This window comes from Vigna radiata, chromosome 4 (genome assembly GCF_000741045.1).
Source record: "Vigna radiata var. radiata cultivar VC1973A chromosome 4, Vradiata_ver6, whole genome shotgun sequence".
In the NCBI taxonomy this organism is placed as follows: domain Eukaryota; kingdom Viridiplantae; phylum Streptophyta; class Magnoliopsida; order Fabales; family Fabaceae; genus Vigna; species Vigna radiata.
In genome coordinates, this window is record NC_028354.1 from 4,497,435 (window position 1) to 4,523,282 (window position 25,848).

General features: G+C 31.6%; 5 protein-coding genes across 6 annotated transcripts in view; all 5 read left to right on the forward strand.

Annotated features, from left to right (window-relative positions):
- Positions 1-3,509, forward strand: part of LOC106759563 (uncharacterized protein YMR315W) — a 7,370-nt gene extending 3,861 nt beyond the window's left edge. The window contains exons 6-13 of the mRNA XM_014642787.2: positions 544-659; positions 725-838; positions 1,343-1,393; positions 1,995-2,083; positions 2,162-2,222; positions 2,330-2,404; positions 2,485-2,595; positions 3,091-3,509. Coding sequence (XP_014498273.1) covers positions 544-659; positions 725-838; positions 1,343-1,393; positions 1,995-2,083; positions 2,162-2,222; positions 2,330-2,404; positions 2,485-2,595; positions 3,091-3,219 — 746 coding nt within the window. The 3' untranslated portion in view covers positions 3,220-3,509. The remainder of the gene's footprint in view (positions 1-543; positions 660-724; positions 839-1,342; positions 1,394-1,994; positions 2,084-2,161; positions 2,223-2,329; positions 2,405-2,484; positions 2,596-3,090) is intronic.
- Positions 3,510-9,854: 6,345 nt separating this feature from the next.
- Positions 9,855-11,606, forward strand: LOC106758930 (glucose--fructose oxidoreductase-like). 2 transcript variants are annotated; one of them, XM_014641943.2, is made up of 5 exons: positions 9,855-9,959; positions 10,058-10,185; positions 10,279-10,419; positions 10,743-10,791; positions 10,976-11,606. In XM_014641943.2, the coding sequence occupies exons 2-5, from the start codon at positions 10,060-10,062 to the stop codon at positions 10,999-11,001; spliced, it is 342 nt and encodes a 113-aa protein (XP_014497429.1). In that variant the 5' UTR covers positions 9,855-9,959; positions 10,058-10,059; the 3' UTR covers positions 11,002-11,606. The 2 variants fall into 2 exon arrangements, with proteins under 2 accessions (XP_014497429.1, XP_022635229.1); XM_022779508.1 differs by lacking the exon at positions 9,855-9,959 and having other exon boundaries at positions 9,966-10,185.
- Positions 11,607-17,095: 5,489 nt separating this feature from the next.
- LOC106758268 lies at positions 17,096-18,916 on the forward strand. Its single transcript, XM_014641207.2, has 4 exons — positions 17,096-17,297; positions 17,372-17,574; positions 17,687-18,131; positions 18,316-18,916. Exons 1-4 carry the CDS (start codon positions 17,096-17,098, stop codon positions 18,735-18,737), a joined length of 1,272 nt encoding a protein of 423 aa, XP_014496693.1. The 3' UTR covers positions 18,738-18,916.
- Positions 18,754-21,653, forward strand: LOC106758269 (long-chain-fatty-acid--AMP ligase FadD28-like). Its single transcript, XM_022780135.1, has 3 exons — positions 18,754-18,930; positions 19,045-21,462; positions 21,582-21,653. The coding sequence occupies exons 1-3, from the start codon at positions 18,754-18,756 to the stop codon at positions 21,651-21,653; spliced, it is 2,667 nt and encodes an 888-aa protein (XP_022635856.1).
- A 68-nt stretch (positions 21,654-21,721) lies between these two features.
- Positions 21,722-24,874, forward strand: LOC111241452. The gene is made up of 2 exons (XM_022779509.1): positions 21,722-22,029; positions 22,243-24,874. Exons 1-2 carry the CDS (start codon positions 21,727-21,729, stop codon positions 24,853-24,855), a joined length of 2,916 nt encoding a protein of 971 aa, XP_022635230.1. The 5' UTR covers positions 21,722-21,726; the 3' UTR covers positions 24,856-24,874.
- The last annotated feature ends 974 nt before the right edge of the window (positions 24,875-25,848 follow it).

Genomic DNA, 25,848 nt, shown 5'->3' on the forward strand with positions numbered 1-25,848 from the left:
GAATCCATGATAAATGAGGGTACTTTTGTCTACTATAATTCGGTACACATTGTTAAAACGTACCAACTGAAAAATAGGCGTACGCGTGTTAACAAACCCCATATATATTATATTATGTGTATGTTTTACAAATGCATTACCATCTTTTGGAATTATATCGACATCTTATTTAAAATCATGTAAATATTTAATATTATCTTTTGTAAATCATGTAAACAAGCATAAAATTTATACTTCATCAAACGACTAAATATTTAACTTTATTTCTTACTTATTTATACTTTTTCAAATATTTTTTTATATTAATTTATATTAAAAATAATATGAGATAAAGTTAATTTAAAATATATATTAAGATAAATCTCATTTTATAAATGAGTTTCGTCTAGTTAAAATATAATTTTTAACATGTATTAAAATCACATAATTTATCCTACTTTTATGAAGTTAAGTTTAAATTTCTTTTCTTAACAATTTATCCGGTTTCTCTTTTCAAAACCAAACAGGCAATAGCATAACTATACATGAATATAAAAAATGCAGGTACAAGCGAATTGGAAACTGCTTTGTCTAGCTACCAATCTATTTCTGCTGGTTCTCCTNGTCAATTAATATGGTCTATAGCTGAAAATTACCGATTTGAGTCTGGCTTAATAGAGGTATTCGTTGTTTGAGTTCTTTGACCGATGACTCCAACTGTACAGTCACATAAGTTTATTGGCAGGGCAAGAAACTAATTGCTGGCATTGGGAAAATTATCACTATTAACCTTATTATGGAAGCATCGATGCCCACTTCAAACCCATACTATTCAACCAGCTGGAGGCACAGTTTCCATGTATGTGCTTTGTGATTAATTAAGTTGTGCGCTGTTTGAATATTTAAATTTAAAAGACCATTTCTCATATAACCTATGTTTTGGATCACTTAAGTTACCATTCCGACCTATAACCTAAAAGAACTCCACTATTTAATGTAATAATTGAATAATATATGAAATCTTAATTTCTGGATGAACTTTATGTTGGCAGTGAATAAGAATGGGTATAATTTTATTCCTCTCCGAAATTCTAATCGATGGAGTTACCTTCAAAATACCTGACTGGAAATCCAAGTTTAGATCTTTATATGTCTTAATCTATGGAGTACTCAAACAATCTAATCCATTTTATTTTTTTCTTCTTTCCTTTTCTGTGGCTATACTTGATAGATAAAATATTGCAAATCCAAAAGTCTTTAATAACTTCTCATGTTATTTGCGTAACAGTTTATGTCTGTTTTATTGTACTAATTGTGGATTTTTGGTTCTTAAGAGAAGTTGTTCCGTTTTTCTTTCTGGCAGGGAGGTTACATGCTTGATATGGGCGTGCATTACATTGCAGCGTTAAGATTGGTAATTTTTTTATTATTATTATGATAATCTCTAATTAATTTGTTAAAACGTGAATTTCTAATTCAGTCTTACAAAATCAACATGTACAATGAGATTTGAATTCATATATATAATAAATTGATCTTATTTCTAATTTATGTTAAAAATTTAAATTTAATTTAATTTTACAAAATTAACTTGTAAAATAAAGTTTGTATTTATGTATATATTTTAAATTGACTTTATTTTTATGATTTTCAATCATTTTAATTGTTTTATTCGTTGTTTCGTGTGCTTGTGTTGTGGTGTTTTCAATGAAATTTATGATAAGTATAAACTTTTGATAAGAATAAACCTTTGGCATCTTTCCAAAAACTTTATTAATAGTGTTTAATGCTCTGTTACCAAAATATACTTGAGCATTGAAAAGATAGTGGTTGTATGATTTATTTATTTTTTTAAGAAATACTGTGTTTTGACCTGCTTAAAGTAAAGTTGCTTGCTATTCTAAAAGTTGGTGAAGTTTCCTTTCAACTCACTTCTCTATCAGGAATCCTAGAGAAGGGGCTTATAGGCCTAATTTCTGTGTATAATGATGTTCTTAAACTTTTTGTTTTGGTAGATTGTTGGGTCTGANGTGGCTTCAGTTTCAGCAAGGACAGGTCACGTAGATTTGAACTTACCTCCCCCAGATACCATATCATCTGTCTTGTAAGCCTCTATTTCATGAAGTTAATTTACAACACATGACTGCAAATCCAAGATTAATTTTTGTTTGTTTTGTCTTAGTCAGTTGGAGAATGGATCTTCAGGAGTGTTTTCAGTGGTTATCAACTCCCAAACACCCAAGGCAAGTGCTCAAACATCATTCTTCTTACAAATGAGNCACACCTTATAGGCTACTNTTCATGCATTTATTTCTGTATGTCTTTACTCNTGACTTTTAATATATTATAGTTTTCGTGGCGATTTGTTGGCTTGAATGGAACCCTGCATATTGAGCANNNTTTCNAAAGAGAANANGGTTACGTGGTATGTACTGAGTCTCTGTTACTGGTTTTCATAAGAAAAATGGCATCATTNTTTTATGTCTTGTGATGCCATGTACGTAGGTTTCTCTTCATGGTGCCNATAGACAAGTCAAAAGCTCCTTCTTTCCATCCGATGGAGTCGTTGAGGAATTAAAAGCTTTTCTTAGTGATGTNTCTGAAANAGCCCTCAAGGTAAATTGAGTATAAAATCATTCCTCCTTTTTTGTGCTTGAATTCCTAACAAATTTNATTATTATTCATGTTACATTTTTTTTTTATCAATTGCTTCTCCAAACATTTGTCAAACTAGAGATTCAGACAACTTNATGCAAAAATTAAATATTTTCGTAGTTTCTAAATTATGTAAAATTATAATTCAATTTTAGTTTCTAAAGTTTAAAAATAAATAGATATAAACTTTTTACTCAATAACGAACCTGTTAAACCATATTTCAAGCTTGCATTTGAGTGAAAGAGGTTAAACTATATAAAAAAACTCAAATGTTATGTTAGTTTAAAATATTAAATAAATATAAAAAGTTGGATTGGGAGGATTATATATATTAATTTTTAAAATCTGTTTAAAGTATATGATAAAAACAAATTTCAAAAATTTAGGGACTAATAAAAATATAAAGAAGAAGCTAGGGTGGTGTTTTCTAGTCTAATCTATTTCCGTGTAAGCAGAAGGAGAGTGATTTTGTGGGTGAGCCACGGCTCTCTTTTGTTGAGGGTGCAAGAGATGTTGCAGTGTTAGAGGCAGTATTTGAATCTGCAGCTAAGCAAGGTGAAGTTGTTCAGGTTAAAAAGTATTGAGGTAATCATGGAACCAACCCTTTTCACCTTCACAGCCTATATTTACTCTGCAATGTAATGGAACAATCAACTGAACAAGGCGTTAAGAATTAATGAATAAGCTTGTGTTTGAATAATTACCCGCGTCAACATCATTGGATGAAGTTTTAGTATTTGCTTAAATAATTAGTGTTGTAACAAAATCATATTTATAAACTTTGATATTCACCTTGAATTATTTAATGCTCTTGAAATATGCCAAAACTAATCCAAATTTACTTTGGTAATGTAGAGAAATCCTTGGATTTTCACTTTATTAGTGCTTAACTTTTGTAGGAATTAAGATAAATAATTTTTATTAGTATTTTAGATAACTATATCCGTGGATAATAAGATGGACATTTCTTATGATTTTAGTTCGTAGTTTGGGCTTGTTCGGTTCACCAAACGAAGAAATGTCAGAAAGAAAGAAATCACTACGTAATCAAATTCACTTTGGAAATCGTCAATAGATAGAATGAATGTTTTAAAAAAAAATTATGTCAATACTATGTTGATTTTTTTTATAGTTTATTTTAATAGAATTTAACCATTTCAATATAAATTATTTTTACTTTTTAATAATTTCTTTTTTAAAATAAATTATTTTCTATTCAAATAATTTTGCGATTGTATAATGAATTGTAACTAAANTAATGTTTAATTAAATTATCTACCTGACACGTCCTATTAATTCCATATTTGAGGGGAGACAATCTGTCACGTCTCATTTAATTTCCAGTTAGTCGGATACATGTGTCACCGAGAGGAGATGGGGAGTTTAGAAAGTGGAATACAAGTGGCAGCTGTGGACTGGACCGATTGGTATTTAGCGGTAGTATTTAAGTTGGGATTTCAAATTTCCAGTCATTTTACGTATGCAATCTTTCTTCTCCAAACTTCTGTAATTTTCATTTCTCCTCCTTCTCTCTAAAATCCTCCTCCTTCTCTCTAAAATTCTCACCACTTTTACTGTTTCAATCACTCTTCAAGCAACGTCTAACGAATCATGGTGTCAAGTTCTTTCACTTACACCAATCGGTTTTTAGTTTGGACTGGTAAGTTTCAAAACCCTTCTTCCTTCTAAGCTTTTTCGTTCCAGATGCATGTAATCATTATTTTGGGTTGCACGTGACTTTCCAACCTTTTTCCTGAATCTGATGTTTACCCTTAACAATAGGTGAAGCTTGTTACACCAATTTGGATGTGTAGGACGTTAGGCTCTGATTCTATCTCAAGTATCACTTGAAAACTTAGGATCTTTGGAATTATAAGGTAAGGGAAGCTTATTTAATTTAGTTATATTATTTGTTTGAAACGTTGAATGATTGAATAGCTTATGTTTGATGATCTTGATTGATTGATGAAATTGTATGCTTGGTTGAATGAATTGATGTTTGGTAAATTATTAAGTACTGGATAGTAATAGGATTAAGTCAAAACTCTGTAGATTCTGTAAGTTAACCGAGGGTCATGTATATGACCGTTCGGTATTTTCTAGGACGTTCGGTCTTGACTGAATTCTCTTATAAAGGAGGATTCAGTTGATGACCGATCGGTCTTCTAAAGGTGATAATTCTTATAGTTGATATTTACCAATTTAGTTTAGTTAGAGTGTTTAAAATAAGTTAAAGAAGTTTCTTTATCAGTTTCACCATGTATGTATCTGTTTAAAGAGCTCGGTCATAGACCGAGCGCTCAGTCTTTAAAAGTGCTCGGTCATAGACTAAGTACTTGGCCTTTGGAGTATTCATCTTATCTTAATTATATTTCTGAAAGGGTGTTCAATCTTATACTGACATTCAGTCTCCTAAAATAGTTTCGGTCTTGTACTGGCATTCGGTTTCTTGAAGAGAACTCCTTACTATAAAGTGTTCGGCCAAAGCTTTAAGTGTTCGGCCTAAGCTCCTAGTACTCGGTCCAAGGTATTAGTAATAGGTCCAAAGACTTTATTTTCGAAACAAGTTTATATGTGTTCGGTCTTAGATAACATTCAGCTTAATCAGTGTCAAATGGTCACTAGACCGTTCGGTCATACTCTTAGGTCGTTCGGTCATACTCCTAGTTGCAGTGTTAGTTTCTCTAAGTTATTACCTTGGATTGGAGTTATTATTATATGCTTTTGATGAATGATTGAGTCTATGAATATGATGGATAATCGTGAATTGAATAAAAATGGAGATGTAAGAGCATTCCAAGGATGAATGTCTCATGATTTGGTTATGATTGATAGAGTATGAACATGATCAGACTCTGGCTTCGTCTTTGATCTTGATATTCCGTGATTTTTCCTCATCATATATAAGAGGGTAACTCATGTGTGGGAATAGCAGGAGGTCCGCGACCATAAGACCAGATGGTCATTTTAGGACTAACCTCGGGTGACAGTTGTTGAGTGTATCCCAGTTACTACACTATGCCGGGTGCTAGAGACGACGAGCTACATGGTTCATACAAGTCCGGACAGTGTCAGTAGTGGTCGGTTCTTATGTTTATACGTTCGGTGTTTGGTTGAGATGATTATATGATGGTTGTATGTCTTAATATGAAGTTCTAGATCATTCCATGACCTGTTTTAAATAATTATATTAGATTTGATTTAATTAAATTACATAAGTTTACCCTTATTTTTCTGTCATGTCTGTGTTGTCGTTCGGTAATTATCGTTCGGTTAATTCTCTTCACTGCAATGATCATTCTATGAATGTGAGCAGAAGGTATTGAGGACTCCTTGGAGGAAGCTTTGCAGGACGAACAACCAGAAGATAGTGTGGGACCGACCGATCCATAGATTAGATTTTTATATTATGTAAATAACCGTTCGGTGTATCTTATTTTGTATGGTCGTTCGGTATAATCTTTCTGTATGGCCATTCGATGTATCTTATTTTGTATGGACGTTCGATGTATCTTATTTTGTATGGTCGTTCGGTCTATGTGAACTTTTAACTGCTCGGTCTAAGCTTGTAAATTCTATCAAACCTTTAGTTCCTTGTTCAGCTTTAAATTCTTAATGATATTTCATTATCTTCTCCTTATTTTGCTTCCTCTCTACTGTTTCTATCATATTGTTTTTGTTAACTCCTTAAAATAATTATAGTTTTCAATCTATATTTATTGGAATGTTACATTACCCACATAATATTTTGCATATACTATTAATTTGTATTTCTCTTAAAAAAAATCCCTTAATAGATATTGAAATATTCGAAAGAAAAATCCCTTATTCGAGGAAAAGTGACGAGGAGATATTTTGTCTTAGTTTTTCTAAAAAATAAATGATAAAAAGTTTTATTTCTTTACTGAAAGTTTAACTGTTTTAAATACTCTGATCATTTTAAACTTTTTTGTTTGATCTAAATAGAATTGTTTAGAAGTGATGCTAATTTGTATGCTTTGAAAAGGTACTTATCAATTCTAATTTTACTATTTTCATCTGNTTTTATTCTCACTATTTTATTACTTTCTCTTATATAATATATGTAATAAAAATTATAATATAAACCTATTTATACTGTCTCATTCATAATATTTCTTTTATACAGTAGATTATTCTAATTCTATAAATTATAAATTATTTAAACTAAATTTATAATTTTTTCTGAAAACATCAAATTACTAAAATTCAATTTATAATTAAACTATTAAGTCTTTTAAATTATGTTATACTAATTAAATAATTTTACTATACACATTTTCAATCAAATAAATAATGAAATGTCAACTTTCAACATCCATTTTTTTTAATTTACTTTTCCCCTACTTTTGTCAAAGCACGTGAGTTCTCGAATAAGCTAAACTCACATTCCCCTCAACCATAAACAACAGAGCCATTATAAACATTTTATTTATTTGAAATCCAATGGTTGAGATAAATAGCTTATATTTAATTGTTCTATTAATTAAGAAAAAAAAATGATAAGGAGAATTATTACTAAATTTGTTTTTTTTTTTGTAAATATAACTTTGGATTAATATAATTTTGGAATTTACTACCAAAATTATCCGATATAAAGTTCCTTACACTTAAAACCTTCAGTGAAATAGTTAACTAAGTCCATAAAATAAGGTCACCAATAGTAACATTAATTATACTACAAAGAGTGGAAACATTAATTTTAAACTTACTCTTATTTTGAATATTGATTATAATTATAGTAATCTTATAAATAGATTACGTAAAGAGCACCTACCATTCGAGATAGATAAGAATGAAGTTGAGAATGTAATGAAGATATTTTTCCTCTGGTAAGATAATTGTATATTATAAAATTAAATAATAGAACTTGTCAAATATATTTCAAAAAAAAAAGTTCTGTGAAAGAGTTACTATCATTACCGATTGATTACTAGATTATTGACTAACCGACAATCGGTTGACTAAGCATAATAAAAACCATTAATGAATAATTTTTGGATCTGATTTAATTAGAAGTCGATTTCAAAGTTTATAAACCTAGATTCACATTGAAGTAAAAGATATTTTTGTAAAACTTAATTTTATTATTAAATCATTGAGTATATTCACTGATGTTTTTTCAGTGGACTGAACGACTTAAGATTCGCAACACACAATTTGGAGATTAATACTCAGAAGGATAGAATAATCAAGTAAGGAATTAGATCATCGATCCATTGACAGAAATAGAATGGAATAAAAATAAGACATATTTTTATAGTATATAAATAAGGAACTTTACTTTATAAACTAATATTATCCAAAACATATCCTAAAATATTTATTGTTTTTAGGGTTTGTCATGTTAATAATCATCAAATCACTATTTATGTATTTACTGATAGTAAATAATGACAACAAACCTCTTTAACAACAAACCATAAAGTGTCTTATATAGATTTTATAAAAGCAACAATAAAGTGAACACTTAACATATAAGCTGGAATCTAACTTAACACAACCAACATATAATGATACCTTATTTTTTTCTATCCATAACATTATAAAATACAATAATATATATATAATATTATCTTACCTTATATAAATTAATATAATTTCCCTTTTTAAAACATTATATTTAATAGATATACCAGCAAATAAAATGACTCCGTGCTTAAATCTAAAACTAAAGATTCTATATTGTTAATCTAAAAAAAATAGTTTATTATTTTAAAAAACTGAAACGACAATTAAAATAATGCCAAAATCACTTTAATCAAAACTAAAATATCCTATATTCTTAATATTGAAAAAATAGAATATTAATCAAAGAAAATTGAAATTGAAAGAAGTCTTATCATATAAAAGAAATAAAGGTCATATATTTTCTTTTAAAGGTATAAAAATTTACATTATTATAAGATCAAACTCATGATTTGAGGTTCCTGCAATTTATTGTTTGAGAACAACAAGAATTGTTTGGAGGCATTACAGTACATGCAATGGCAATAAAAAAAAAAAGAAAGCGTTGCATCTCATGCTTTAAAAAGTTCATAAGAAAAAAAACTTTTATAACCACCATTCGTCGCATACTGAAAAGAATATGGAATGACACACTAAATTCAAAAACTTCAGTGCAAATAAACAAATAGATTAAGTACACTTCATTTATGCATCAATACTATGGATCAAACAATCTGAACATCATAAGTATAAGAACTAACAAGAACAATCTCATTCAAATTCTCTAAAAGATGCACTCAAAATCATACAAAGCAATCAGTCACATATTCATCAATACAAAATAGAAACTAATTCACCAAAACTCAACCAAACAAAATAAATCAAATTAACTCCCTCGAAAACTTAAGAGTAACTTGTCAAGAATGCTCTAGGATTGTACCCATACTGCGTTGATCCTACAGAACCTACAAATCAAATTGGTAATAGAACATAACTCTCAGAGCTAGAATGAGCAGAGAATGGAAGGAAAAACATACAAGGCACATGAACCCAACAAAGTTGCAAGCCCTAGGTTTTAGAACAGTGGAAGAGAATGGAAAAAGGGGACTTACCGGTTAGAACAGAAAATTGTTCGGTTCAAAATGAAGCTCTTGCCACCGCGATCGTTTAAACACCTTCAAGTGTTTGGATCTTTTAGAGAGAAGGCAAAGCAATTAGTTAGAAAAAAAAGTTTCTATTTAGATAGAAAAAGGAAAAAACAGGAATGAAGAATCTAGCTTTTGGGAAAAGACTGGTCAGGTTCCCTTAATCTGGGCCTAGTTGCCTTCAACTATGGCCAAATAGCCCTTTTTATTTATTTAGGCTCTTACAAAATGTATTTCAAATTCTTAAACTTGTACTTGAAACTGTAATTTGTTTCCATTTTAAATTTTTATGTATTTTTATTTTCAAACTTAAAATATAAATAGATATATTTTTTAATTTAATAACATTAATTTTTTTATATATTAAGTGATGTTTTAAATTAATATTTAAATTATGACATAGTATAAATAACTTAAACATTAAGATATTTATAATAATTAAATTAATAAATATATATTTATTTATTCATCAAACTATATTAAAATATAGATTTATAAAATAAAAACACATTTATAATCCTAAAATAAATAAATAAATTTAATATCTAATAATTGATTGAGTGGAAATATATAATAAGAATATTTTATGTGGTGTATATTGCTCAGCAGTTGACAGGGACGTTGATAGTGAACAGCTCATTGGAAAAGCCATACATGTAAAAGATATCCTTTTAAGACTAGCAGAAACAGTGAGAAGAAAAAGAGGAAGCAAGGTGAGATTTGATGAGCAACAGAATCGGCAGAAACCTTAGAATGCGTTTTGTATAGATAGTGAAATTGAAATTTCTCTGTTATTCTTGTTGTATTGCAGTTATGGCGACTAAGGTTCCTCAGATCGCTATTCTGGGAGCTGGTCTTTTTGTGAAGACTGTTTACATTCCGAAACTCGCCGAGATCTCTCATCTCTTCCATCTCAAAGCCATTTGGAGCCGTACTCAGGTATGGTACCATTCCTCCATTGCTATTGCGTAGTTTTGTGTTCGCTCTTCTTTCAATCTCATCGGTTATTCTGAATTCACTTTTTCTGCGCAGGAATCTGCTACGGCGGCCGTAGAAATAGCCAGTGAGCATTTCGCCGGCGTGGAGTGTAAATGGGGAGATAGCGGTATTGAAGAGATCATCCAAGACGGATCCATTGATGCAGTTGCTATCGTATTGGCTGGACAAAATCAGGTTTCTTATTTCTCTTCTCTATTATCACATTTACCTTTTCTCACTTTCAATCACTTGTCTATGCATAGAAATTTAGCTAATTGTTTCTCATTTTACTTCTAATTAAATCAAATTATAAATAATAACAATCATGTTGTTGTTATCTACCTGCTGCATTTATTGCCATACTGTGTATTACCTATTTTCAAAATGTGGATTTGGTTATCCAAGAACCAGACTGTTTATCTGTCAACTTCAATTGAAATTGGAAGGACTTTTATACTTGAATTCTACAGAATTTAAAATTTCTTTGCATTTTCTTAACAAACAATGAACTGTTCCAGGTTGACTTTTCACTGAGGCTGCTAAAGGCTGGTAAACATGTTCTTCAAGGTAATGATTTTTTTTAAACGTATGTGTGTACAAGTTTGTTCTTCAGATATTATCTTACTTATGAGGAACTTGCCTGGATAATTTACAAATTTGTTTTTACATATATCTCTTGTGCCATTGACTAAACTTTATTTTTGTTCTGATATATTGTACGCGTTGGATGACTAATTTGGTGGATATAAAGAGAAACCTGCAGCATCAGGTAAGTAGTGTTTTGCTATGGTAATTATATACTTCTATTTACATTAAATTGTATAAGAATTGAATTGAATTGGAAAAATAGTTTCTATGAGCTAAAACTGAAAAACTGACTAAACTGTATTTATTATCTAACTGAACTGTTTCTCATATACGATCTCAACATTTTCTTTATGAACTCTACTTAGAATATACTGTGGACATTGAATTAAGTTTAAAAATAAAAGTGTTGTGTGAGAGAGAAGTACTTTTGATGGATATAAGCAAGGAGAGTGAAATGAGATTTCCAAAATCATAGAAGACAATTTGGTTGACATCTGACTATTTTCACTAAGAAAGGTAATATTGGTACAAATTTTCATCTTTAAACTGCCAACAGTTCAGTTCAGCAGTGCACTGAAATACTCTTTTTGCAATTTAGTTTTTCTGAACTAAACTTCCAGCATACTTTAGCTTTTACAAAAAGCATTTTAGTTTTTCTTTCTAAAATGAATTCATTGCAGTTCTTGAAGGTTTAACTCTATTTTTATGCACCTCTCTATCTCCATACACACGAACACTTTAGGTTGTTTTTTCTTTTCCTCTTTTATTATTACTGGTTTAAAACCCGTGCATGGTTGTTTTTATTTTGTGTTTTTTATATTAATTTATTAAATTAAAAGAATTAGGGTTATATTTATTATATTATTAATAAAACACTTTTATAATTTATTTTATATATTACTATTATTATTATTTAATTTTATTACTGTTATATTTTAGTTGATGGTGTAAATAGTATAAGAAATTTTTTTCATAAAACTGAATAATAAAATTGTATTTGAAAATATAATTAAAAACTTGATTCAAAATTTTAATTTTAAATACTATTTTTGAGGTATATAAAGAGAACAATTGCATTATAACTGCTTGAAAATTTTCTAATTAGTTCTATATTTCCCTATTTTTCTTTAATAAACTAAATTTTTATTTATATATATATATATATATATATATATATATATATATATATATATATATATATATATATATATATATATTATATATATATATATATATATATCATCTTGTAAATTAGTTTGGTAGAATCTAGTTAAAATATAATTGTTAACATGTATCAAAATCATAGGTTAGAATATATCCTATATTTTGTGAAGNTAAGAATGAAGTTGAGAATGTAATGAAGATATTTTTCCTCTGGTAAGATAATTGTATATTATAAAATTAAATAATAGAACTTGTCAAATATATTTTTTTTAAAAAAAAAGTTTGTCTGAAAGAGTTTTTATTATTATTATTGTTACAAATGTAAATAGTTTGCTTAAGAAGCATGGCATAATCTTGCCAATTGGCAAAGCAGAAAGTAATATGATTTGAAGTAGCATCATTCTGTGACTCATTAATAAGAAATAATAATTTCTAAACTTTATATTTATTACCTAAATATGTCTTTCTCATAAAAAGTTACCATTTGTCTCTGAACTTTACAATGAAAACGAAATCAGTAGTCACTTTGAATAATTTGACCCATTCATTTCATTTCAGAAAGTCATTTTCAATTTCTCAGTAGCACTGCAAAGAAAAAAAAAACAAATATAAGGTCAAATTTAATTATAAGCAGGAATGATATCAGACCTAAGAATTAGGTTAATTTTGAAAATTTGAGCATATATATAGAAAGATTGAGCATATAAACTTTAAGTTAATGACTTATGATTTAGGTAATGATTTTATATTTTTAAATATCAAAATCTAATGACTCGATTTTTTGATTATTGTTTTTGTTTTTATTTATTTAAATTAAAACATTTAAGTTTTTTGAACTATATTGACGCAATCCAATATGTCATCCAAATTAAAATACTTTAATTATATTTATCTAAATTTAATCCAACATTGACTTCTGTTCGCCTCTTAATAATAAAATAGATAAAAAGTAGTTATTCACGATCCCTTTTTAATAAAAAAAATAGTAGGATAACAAAATACATATTTTTTAAAAGAAAAGAAAACAATTGTGTCTCTCGTATGACATTAAGGTTTTAAAATGAAAGAAAAATATAAAATTTTTAATGTTAAACAGTTTTTTGTTGAATAAAAAATCATATTAATTTTTTTATTAATTTAATTTTGTAATAAAAATATAAATTTTACCAAATTAAATTTTATTTAAAACAATTTTGATATCGTAGATCCAAATACACTTATTCAGCAAGCGCTACTTAACTTTTTCTGAATAAGAATACTACAACTTGTTTGCATATTGTGTGGGAAAAAAATTCAGAACAATAAACAAACAAATAAAATATGTTATTAGAAAGTGGATTTGTTTGTAGAGTGATAAAATCAGTTTTCATAATATAGAAAAATTAAAATCATATTTCATAAACTTCTTACTCTTCTATTTTATTTTTTTCCTTGTATGATTTTTCTTGTCTTGTTTTATATTATATATATTTGAATAAGTTATTAAAATAAACCATCAAGTTTGATATTATTATTGTATTTTTCAAAAGAAAAAAATATTAAGAAAATTTATCCAAAATAATCATATAAAACCTCAATACATAACCTCTAAACTAAAATGATAAGATAATACATGTGTAGTTTTTTGTATATATTATTTATCTTTATTTAATATATAATTTTTCATTTCATAAATATTATATTTTTAATTTAATATCAATAACAAATTTAAATTCATAATTATAATATAATATTAAGAAGTGAATTTAAATCTAATTTAATTTTATAAATTAGTTTTCAATAAACTTCTAATCATATTATTATTATTAAAAAATATATATAATAATGTCAAATACTTATGTCCATAAAGAAATGTAGCAAATTTTTTGTATATATTATGGAAATGTCATTATCATTAAAAAGGAAGAATTTGTAAATGAAGTTCAAATTGTATATAATTAATTTGTAGGAATGGTTTGAAATACATATGGTTGAGTCATGGAGAAGGCGAAATCACAACGGCCGGCTATGCTACATTATATCATTCCTAATCATCATTTTTTGACTTTCATAAAATCACTTATTTTATTTTGACTAAATTATATAAATTCATATTTTACGTTTTATTCAATTTCATCTCTTATATTTTAAAAGTTCAATTTCCTTTTTTTTTATATCTTTAAAGTAATTCAAAAATAATAGACAAATGATTGAATGAAATAAAACATACAAGATAAATGTTAGCCTTTACATATTTATTTATTTATTAATTTCATTCCTTTCAATACTTGTCAAGCAACTTCTTGGTTTTAACCCATCATTGTTTTATTTTATCTAAGTTTTAACAAAGTTTTATTTTGTACAAAGTTCATACTATGTATCATTCCATATGTCATAAGATTCAACCCAAATTACCATTAACCTTTAATTTCCATTATTTCATACTTTCCCACGAACAACTAAGAAAAAAAATGCATTTCTATGTTTAATAGCACATTTTTATATGTTTTCTTTTCCCTTTTAAACAAAAATGCATTTCTATATATATGTCTTAAAAATATTAATTTCCAAAAGAAAAATGTCAAATTCAATGTTTATTCTCTACTTTGCAAACATGCTTTGGAAAAATCACAAGAATCAAAGTTAATTTGTAACGTAAAATACAAATAAGTTACGTATCATCAATTCATAACTAATTAAAATGATATTAAGTTATTGTTGACTTTCATCTTAATTGGCTTAAAATTCATATTCTAATTGAAAGTATAAAAATTGATTTGTACATACTAAAACTGACGTACATTAACGACAAATTAAATAATATATAATAAAATCGTTTTCAAATAATCTACTAAGTAATGGGAAAAGATGATTGTGAAACAATGAAAAAATTCTCGAATATTCTTTATCACTCTATTCTTTTATAACAAAGATAGGGTAAAAGAAGATCGTCTTGAAATTAAAATTTAAAGGCAAATATAAACATCTACCCCTATGGTTAGAATTTTTTTTTCATAGAAATGTTCACTAAGATTTTGGATTAATAGTTTTGTTCAGTCAACCTGCATTTGAATTCTTTAGTTAATTATAACATAACATACGACATCAAACATTAAGTTATACCAACCAATTAAGCAATAAATTGTTTGAAAAATATCAAGAAATTTAAAATTATCCACGGATCAGTATATTCCACAATTTAAGAATCACTTTTCAATAAAAATTGGTCGTTGCGAGATCTAAATCCTTCAAGATAAATCTCAATTACAAGAATATACCAAAAACTTTGAAGTTATAAAAACATTAAGTTAATTAACCAACTGCACTTAATTATTGGTTGCTTCTTTAAACAAAAGTACAACTTTTGAAGTCATTTTTTGTAATACAGCCCTCAACTTTTTTCCTGTGAAAATCAATCTTGTTTCAATGATTGAATATAAATTTGTTAAAATTTTAAGCGTGAGGGCAAATTTGGTAGAAATGAGAAAGTAGAGTATTGTATAATGATAAAATACCCATTAATTTGTTGTTTTACTCTTTTGGATAGAAAGTGATTTTAATCTCTTATGTGATCGAATTCAGATTCCATAATTTTTTGTATGAACTTTTTACTCGATTTTTTGTATGAACTTTTTACTCGATAGACTGAGAGAGTTATCCTTATGAAAAAATAATTTTTTTTTTTTATGTTTGATGGAGTACTTATATTTGAAACTTCTGATTTTTAATTAGAATTAATATTAACCGACAAAAGGATTAACGACAAATAATTTACACTTCATTGTGAGCTTTGAAACTTCCGTTCTAAAGTATAATCAGATTAATAAGATTGACATTGAGATTATTATTCGAATCCGAAAAAGAATAACCGTAGTGACCCTCGAGTTTAACTGTTTATGTTATAGTTGAAAGATGTTATATATCTTCTCAAAAATCAATTTTGTTTTTGTGTAATCAAGCATAGTTAAATTAAAAAACGTAATTAACATCTTAGATATACAATATAAACAGTATTAATTCAATGTTTATGCTTGTAATACAAAGAAGAAGTAATATTAATTAGTGTATCAGAAACTGCATCTGATATTGCTGCGTTTGGACTGCATAAAAGAAGGTTAAGATTAAACAACGTTAGTTATTATCTATGACAAGATTGAGGTGAAATTTGGAGTATCACGGATTCAACAAAGGGAATATTTGCATCTCCAAATGCAATGTTTGAGATGATGTGTTGGACAGAAAGTGAAACTCTCGTAGTTATCGAAGACCGATTGAACAACAGTGTCAACTTGTCGCTACTCTTTGGAGCACTTTGGACTTTTGAATCATTCTTTTTTATATATTACTGCAATGCAATGACCTCATTCTAAGCATCAAAACAGTATCCAACTCAATTTGAAATCACTTTTCATTTTTCCACACATGCCATTTGGCATCATGCACTAGAAAAAAACTTAATGTGCTCCATAGTCACTGAGGTAACTATAATAACTACTTTTCTTCTCTTCAGTCTTGCTTTTAACCCTTTTTTTCACTCATCATGGCCATGCGTTGCCATATCAGTATCTCAGCATGTCTCCTCTGTTGTCTGAGAATCTGTGTGATATTTTCCTACCACTTACATCTGTGTTGCTTCTGCTATTCACTTCAAGTTTACGAGTTTATGCTTACAATGACAATGACATTGCAGTCACAACAAGAGCTGCATGCAATAATGGTCCAAGCTGACTGAGAAGTCCTCTTCACAAGAAAGTGGTTCTGTAAGGTATGTGTTGGTTAACTTCTCTCTAAACATTGCTGCAATTTCTTAATAGCAAAGAGCAAGTAAAACTCGTGAATTTGTCATTTCTAAATTTGGCGACTTCCTTCCCTTAAGGAAACAAAACACCTTGTTAATTTGTTTAGAAAAAAACTGTTTTCTGATTCTTTATTGTACCCTAAGTTCTAACAACACCTTTTGAATCCATAAATGCTACCCCTGAAAACTATCTGAAGAGAAAACTTTTGAGCATGATCATGACATTTACTTGTGTACTGTGGAATTGGAGAATGATTTATGCATATGGATTAAAACTAAAGCAAGTGAAGTTGAAGACAAAGTTGTAAATTGATCTCACAACTTTCATTGCAGGATTCTAAGATGGATACAGAAAAATCAATAGATGATCAATTCTCCAAGCTTCATCCTTCCATGCCAGTAAACACCAAAATTGGAATAGTGGGTGCTGGTCCAAGTGGCTTATCAGCTGCTTATGCACTGGTCAGGCTTGGATATAATAATGTCACTGTCTTAGAGAAACATCATTCAGTTGGGGGCATGTGTGAGTCAGTAGAAATTGAAGGTATTTTATATCCAAATACCACTCTTTAGTTGATCCAATTGACTGTGAATTTTAATTGTAAGTGTTGTACACAGGAAGGGTTTATGATCTAGGTGGCCAAGTTCTTGCTGCAAGCAGTGCTCCAGTCATCTTTCACTTGGCAAAAGAGACAGGTTCTCCACTAGAAGAAATGGACTCCCACAAGCTTGCTGTTATTGACAGTTCCTCAGGAAAATACCAAGATATCAAAGTTGCTGATGATTATGTATCTGTCATGTCACTTACATTAGCAATCCAAGTTAGTCTACTACTTTTCTTTCATAGACACACAGAAAATTCCTTAGTTCCCACGACATAAAAATTGAAACTTGTAAATTGAATGGTGTTAACTCTACTGGTTCTACTAACAGGAAAAGGTGAAGCATTCGGGTCGTTTTGGGGTTCATGCTGTCAGTGAAGTTGCTTCAGACTTAGCTCCAGAATATCTTGAGCAACACGGACTTAAAACTATCCCAAAATCTGTGGCTTATGGTTACACTGCTTCAGGATACGGGTTTGTTCAAGATATGCCTTATGCCTACCTTCATGAATTTACCAGAACTTCCATGGCTGGAAAAATTCGACGATTTAAAGGTGGATATACGAGTCTTTGGCAGAGGATTGCTGATTCACTTCCTATTAAACTTCACTGTAACACTGAAGTGCTCACTATCAAGAGGAACTCTGATTGTGTGACCGTTAATGTCAAGTGCTCAAATGAAATTGAAACTATGGAATTTGATAAGATCATAATCTCGGGTAACTTCCCACTAAAATATGGAAGAACCTATAGATCAGTGCCTTCAACAAACTTAGGTATGTACATTTATCACATTTACATTTTGTTTTTGTTTGAGTTTAATTAGAACACAGTAAATTAAAAATATATCGAGAACGTAATAAACACTCTTAACAATTGTAAGATAGCTTGTAATTACATGACTTTGTAAAAGTCTTTATAGCAAAAGTATGTCAAAATCATATCCTTTTCTTGTGGCAGAGTGCGAATCAGAAGTCATGGATGTAAGTGAAGTTGAAAAGGATTTATTCAGCAAAGTTGAAACAAATGACTACTACACAACTGTTTTAAAGATAAAGGGCATGGAACATATGCCTGTTGGATTTTATTATTTTAGAGAATATATGGAAGATCCTAGCACGATTGGAAATCCAGTTGCCATGCAGAAGTTTTATGCAGACAGTAATATATTCTTGTTCTGGTCCTATGGAAACTCTGCCGATATTAAGGGACCAACGGTCAATGAGCTTGCAATCAAATCAATAAAGTCCATGGGAGGAGAAGTTGAGAATTTCATTCTTCAACGTCGTTTTAAGTACTTTCCTCACGTCAGCAGCCAAGGTATTTTTTCAAGTAGTTTTCAACATTCAGTTTCCCCTTTCAAGAAAGATTCTAAATTTTGAAGTTTCAAGTGTAGATATGAGAAACGGATTCTATGAGAAGTTGGAGTCGGAGCTTCAAGGTTCAAGAAATACTTATTATGTCGGTGGGCTTATGGCGTTTGAGCTTACAGAGAGAAATTCATCTTATGCCATGGCTTTGATCTGCAAGAAATTTTCAAATAGCAGTGATTTGCCAGTGTTTCCTTACACTAAGGTAATATAGCAATTATTACGAGTCACTCACTGATTTGAATAATCTAGACTTTACATACTTTGATTAGTCGTGTTTTATAAATAGAGCTGCACTTACTAGAAGTGTCTTCTGCAGAGTTTGTTTCCATTGCAAACTGAGTTCCAGAAAAAGGAGCCTAAAGAACTTGGTGAATTGCCCGGAGTGCAGTTTCCAAATTTGCCAACTTTGAATAGCTATTTAAAGCATTGGGGAACTGATCCAGTCACTCAAAACAGAACTCTTTACACTTGGATAAATGAAGGAGGGACAGTGGGTGGCAAGAGGACATATAGAGAACAACACTTAAATGCTTCTTGTATTGCACATAAGCTCTTAACAAGTGAAAAGCCAGTGATCAAGCCTGGTGACAGGGTTCTCCTAGTCTATGTTCCTGGCCTAGATTTCATTGATGCCTTCTTTGGATGTCTAAGAGCAAAAGTTTTACCAGTCCCAGTTCTTCCCCCGGACCCCATGCAAAGAGGTGGACAAGCACTTCTAAAGATTGAGAACATTGCCAAGTCATGTGGCATAGTGGCGATTTTATCAACAGTGGCTTATCATTCAGCAGTACGTGCAGGTTTAGTGAAAAGTTTTATCTCATTAACTGGAAAGATTGGGAAACCCGCAGCTCAGTGGCCTAAACTTCCTTGGCTGCACACTGACACTTGGGTCAATAATAACTCAAGAAATTTGGCTTTGGAAGATGCAGATGATCAATGTGAATCCAAGCCTGGTGATTTATGTTTCTTGCAGTTTACCTCAGGTTCAACTGGTGATGCTAAAGGAGTCATGATAACACATGGAGGGCTTATTCACAATGTGAAGTTGATGAAAAGCATATACAAGAGCACCTCAAGGACTATGCTAGTGAGTTGGCTTCCTCAGTATCATGACATGGGGCTGATTGGAGGACTTTTTACAGCTCTTGTTAGCGGTGGATCTGCTGTGCTTTTCTCACCGATAACATTTATTAAGAAACCACTCTTGTGGCTTGAAACCATGAGCAAGTATCAAGCAACTCACAGTGCTGGCCCCAACTTTGCTTTTGAGTTGGTGGTTCGAAGGTTAGAGTCTGAAAAAGACAAGCTTCAGAATTTAAACCTTTCATCCATGATTTTTCTCATGGTTGCCGCTGAGCCAGTGAGACTGAAGACCCTGAAAAGGTTTCTTGATTTAACTGCTTCTTTTGGCTTATCTCAGAAGGTGATGGCTCCTGGATATGGCTTAGCAGAAAATTGTGTGTTTGTCAGTTGTGCATTTGGTGAAGGGCGTCCTATTCTTGTTGACTGGCAGGGAAGAGTTTCTTGTGGATACATTCACCCAGGTGATGCAGATATTGACATTAGAATAGTTGATCCAGAGAATGGTGAAGAGCTTCGAGAAGATGGAAAGGAAGGAGAAATCTGGATAAGTAGTCCAAGTGCTGGAATAGGATACTGGGGAAAGGAAGAACTGAGTCAGAAAACTTTTAGAAATGAGCTTCAGAACCATCCTGGACGAAACTACACAAAAACTGGAGACTTGGGAAGAATAATTGATGGGAAGCTATTCATCACCGGGAGAATCAAGGATCTTATCATTGTGGCTGGAAGAAATATCTACTCAGCAGATGTTGAGAAAACAGTGGAGAGTTCATCTGAATTTCTTCGTCCTGGGTGTTGTGCAGTCGTTGGTGTCCCTGAGGAGGTTCTATCAGCAAAGGGGATTACCCTGCCGGATGGATCTGACCAAGTTGGCTTGGTTGTGGTTGCTGAAGTTAGGGATGCTAAAGCGGTGAGCAAAGATGTGATCGAGCATATTCAGACTCGTGTAGCAGAAGAACATGGAGTCAGTGTTGCTTCTGTCAAGCTGATCAAGCCAAGAACCATCAGCAAAACAACATCAGGAAAAATCAAGAGATTTGAATGTCTCAAACAGTTTGCAGATGATACACTGAATTTGGTGCCTCAACCTATTCAGACAAGGAGAACACTGTTAAGATCATTTACTACAGGAACATGCACAGAAGGAAGAACACCCCGGGCCCAGCTGGTGAGAAGTAGTAATCCTCTGCCTATTCCAAGAATCAGTAACAAGGAAATTGTGGAGCACTTGAAAAGGCTTGTTTCTGAGCACTCAGGAATCCCAGTCAAAGATATCTCAGTCACAGAAAACATGTCTGCATACGGAATTGATTCAATCGGAGTGGTTAAAGCAACTCAAAAACTCTCAGATTTCCTGGGTGTGCCAGTTGCAGCTATAGATGTCTTCACTGCATCATGCATTCAAGAATTGGCTAACTTCTCCGAGAATCTTATGTTAAAGTCTCAACCTCAACTTATGAGCAATTCATCCCATGCTCTGGGTTCTGAAATTGACACCACTGATATGATTGTCGATGTGTCCAGGTCTCGCCAATGGGGTATCCGTTTACTCCAACTCCTAGCACTAATTTATATTTCTGTCATGCTGTTTTCTCCTGCTTACCTATCCATCACTGTTTTTCAAAGTTTCATACCAAATGCCAGCGAATCGGTATATGGAATGCCTTGGTCAAACTATTTGCTTTCCTTGACTTTGGCACCCCTTTCTTGGATCCTTTGCATGGTTTCTACTTGCATTTGCATTTCACTTTTGGGGAATTCTTTCTTGAGGCCAAACTATGCCCTGACACCCGAAATATCCGTCTATTCAATGGATTTTGTCAAGTGGTGGGCGCTGTATAAGGCTCAGGAAATTTCTTCAAAAGTTTTGGCAACACACCTCAGAGGAACAGTGTTTCTGAAATACTGGTTTGAGATGCTTGGTGCAAGAATTGGATCCTTAGTTTTGCTGGACACAGTTGATATCACAGACCCTTCTCTGGTTTCAATTGGAGATGAAGTTGCCATTGCTGAGGGGGTTTTGGTTCAAAGCCATGAGGTGAAGAATGGAATTCTAAGTCTCCTCCCTATTAGGATAGGTAAAAATTCTTCAATTGGGCCTTATTCAACCATTCAGAAAGGAAGTGTGATTAAAGAAGGATCTGAAGTAGAACCCCTGCAAAAGGTTGAAGGAGGCCAACATGTGCCCAAACCTGCTAAGCTTAATAACGTTAAAGAGGTCAGTAAATGCAAATTGCTGAAATAACTGAAAATGTGCTTTATTTATATTTTAGTTTCCATTGATTGATCTATTGCTACAATTCCAATACTTATGAGAGCATTGTCGTTCTTTATTGTTCAAAAAATCGTCATTTCATATAATTGCTATCTCATATATTTAAGCTCGAACTAATAACTAGGGTCTTATTTTTACGTTTTCTTTTTATTTCAGAATGCAGTGTTGCTAGTTACAACCAGCAAAACTCAGTCTAATGCCATGTATCATTTTCTGGGGATCTATCTTACTGGCTTTCTCAGCTCCCTTGCTGCAGCCATTGCTTACATCCTGTACATATGGTTCTTCCAGATACCTGTATCATTCCAGCACTTTTCATTTGTTTGCTTATGTGGGGCATTCCATTGGATCCCATTTACCATTGTTGCATATGCCACCATGTTTTCTGATATCCCATCAAATCCTATTTTCTTTACCATTTCATTTTCCTTCGCGTACTTGCTTCATGGTCTCATACTCACATCTCTCACCTGCGCATTGACCCGTTTACTCAAATTCAGTCAAAACCAAACCCATTTTAAAACCCGGCTTAGACATCAATTGACCATTTCCTGCCACCAAAGATTTGCCAAGCTTCTCTCGGGAACAGAAGCCTTCTGCATATATTTACGCCTTTTGGGTGCAAAAATTGGCAAGCACTGTTCTATCAGAGCCATCAACCCAGTATCAAACCCCGAGTTAATGTCAATAGGTGATGGAGTCCATCTTGGTGATTTTAGCAAGATAATCACCGGTTTTTACTATTCAAACGGATATGCTTGTGGAAAAATAGAGGTTCAGGAAAATTCAGTAGTGGGAAGTCAAAGCCTAATCCTCCCAGGTTCTGTTGTAGAAAAGAATGTCATTCTCGGTGCTCTTTCAGTTGCTCCAATGAATTCCATACTCCATGAGGGTAGCGTGTATATTGGATCTCAAACCCGAGTTGCAATCAGGAACTCTTCAAACTCTCTAGATGAACGGATAGAGGAAATGAACATGGAATACAAAAAAGTAGTTGCAAATATGGCTGCAAATTTAGCTGCAACAACTATCAATGTCAAAGCAAGATACTTCCACCGCATTGGTGTCAGTGGAAAGGGGCAGTTGAAAATCTATGAAAAACTTGAGGGCATTCCACTGCACAAGGTTTTTCAACCTGGTAAAAGCTACCCCGTCATGTTAAGACACAGTAATAGCTTGAGTGCTGATGATGATGCTAGGATCGATGCACGTGGTGCATCTTTGAGGATTCTTTCTGATGCACCCGATTCTAACCGTGTCCCCCTCATTGACCTGACACTAAAAACTGGCAATGCGTTTTATGCTCGCACTATTGCTGATTTTGCAAGCTGGCTTGTGTGTGGACTTGCTGCGAGAGAGGAACTTGTCAAGCGTACCCCACATGTTCGTGACGCAGTGTGGAATTCACTAAGACATGCTCACTCATATGCTGAATTGCATTACTACTCAAACATTTGTAGGCTCATGCGCTTCACTGATGGACGACAAATGTACGTGAAGTTTAAGCTGAGACCTATTGACAGAAGCATTGGTGAGGACACAGGTAAGGTAAAACCAACTGGGATTCTTCCACCGGAAACAGGTGCAATTCCAAGGGATGAAACTGATACACGCCCGTTACTTTTCCTTGCTGAAGATTTTCAACGGCGCGTGAGTTCCCCCGGCGGAGTTCGCTATGTCTTCCAAGTGCAACTCCGACCAGTGCCAGAAGATGAAGCCACACGTGACATCGCACTAGACTGCACCAAACCATGGAATGAAAGTGAGTTCCCTTACCTTGATGTGGGAGAGATAAACATCACCGAGAATCTCTCAAGGGAAGAATCAGACAGGCTTGAATTTAACCCCTATCTCAAAAGCCATGAGTTGGATGTGATCCCTGCCACTTCCAACACCCAAAGTGCCTCAATCGATCATGGCCGCTCATTGATCTACGAGATTTGCCAGCACGTGCGTAATAGACAGCCACTCCCAGTCTCTTGGAGAAACCTCGTAGAACAATCTAGCGTTAAGGTAGACTTGTCCTGCTGCCCTGTCGCAGCATCAGTAGCAACATCAAAGCCCAAAAGGGAGACAAAAATGGTGACAACCTTAACATTAACAAGAACCTGGTACCAGACATTCTCAGCGGTTTTCACTCAACCCTTGCTACAAGCAGTTTTGCCTTACACGGTGGTGGGTTTGTCTGTTTTTTCCCCTTTGAATTTTGTCATGAACATGAAGAACGCCGAAAAAGTCTCGGTGCAATGGTTGTTTCCTTTGTTTTGGATTCTCTCGGGTGTTATGGGCGCACTGGCATGTGTTGTGGCGAAATGGGTTCTGGTTGGAAGGAAGAGAGAGGGTGAAACAGTAGCCTTGTGGAGCAAAAGGGTCACCATGGATAGCACGTGGCAAGCCATTAGAACGCTGGTTGGGGAGTATTTCATGGACATAGCAAGTGGGTCGTTTTTGTTCGTGTTATGGATGAGGTTGATGGGTGCAGATATAGACATAGATGGTGATGCTTACGTTGACAGCATGGGAGCTTTGTTGAACCCAGAAATGGTGAAGATTGAGAGAGGAGGGTGTGTGGGAAGAGAAGCATTGCTATTTGGACACATATATGAAGGTGATGAAGGTGGAATGGTGAAGTTTGGTGGAATCAAAATTGGTGAAGATGGATTTGTAGGAAGTAGAGCTGTGATAATGCCTGGTGTTCATTTGGAGAATGAAGCCAATCTCTCAGTCTTGTCTCTTGCAATGAAAGGAGAAATAGTTAGGTCAAGATAAACTATATATAAATAATTATATAACCTATACATAAATAATTATATAATGTAAGTTTTCATTTACTATATAGTGTGCTGATCCCATCATTACTTAGGATAGATCAAGGTAATAATTATCTTGAAACTTCTAATTATGTGAGATATAGATCAAGTGTTATCAAAAGTTTGTTATAATAAAGATAACATTCAAAAAATATATATATATTTTTATTATATTCAAAATTATTTTAAATAATTACCATTATTTTTTGTGTACTGTGTTTTTATTTTAAATATATATATATGTTTCATAATAGTATATACATAGATATCAATACTTTCTAAAGTAGTGTATATAATAATAATATTATTATTATTATGACATCAATACTGTAATTCTATAAATTTATTGATTTTGTAATGATTATGTTAGAAATTATATAACTATAAACTTTGATTTATCGCTAATATAAACACTTAAAAAATTAAGTAAATTAAATAAGAAGATTAAAATTATATTTAAATATCATAGTAAAACGGACATTTCTTCTTATGATTTTAGTTCGTAGTTTGGGTAGGTTCGGTTCACCAAACGCAGAAATGTTAGAAAGAAAGAAATCACTACTTAATCAAATTCACATTGGAAACTGTCAATAGATGACGTGAATGTTTTAAAAGATTTTTATGGAATTTACAAGGGTCTGTGAAAAAATTAATTTTTCAAGTTTTTTTATTTTTATCTTGATAGAATTTAACCATTTCAATGTAAATTATCTTTTCTAATAAGTTCCTTTTTAAAATAATATAATTTTCATTCAAATAATTTTACAATTATATAATAAATTGTAACTAACTAATGTTTAGTTAAATTATCTACCCGCATAATATTCTTCATATACAAAAATTTATATACTATTTTGTATTCTCTTAATAAATAAATCCCATAATAGAGATTAAAAAATTCAAGAAAAATAAACAAATCCCTCAATCAAGGAAAAGTGACGAGGAGAATTTT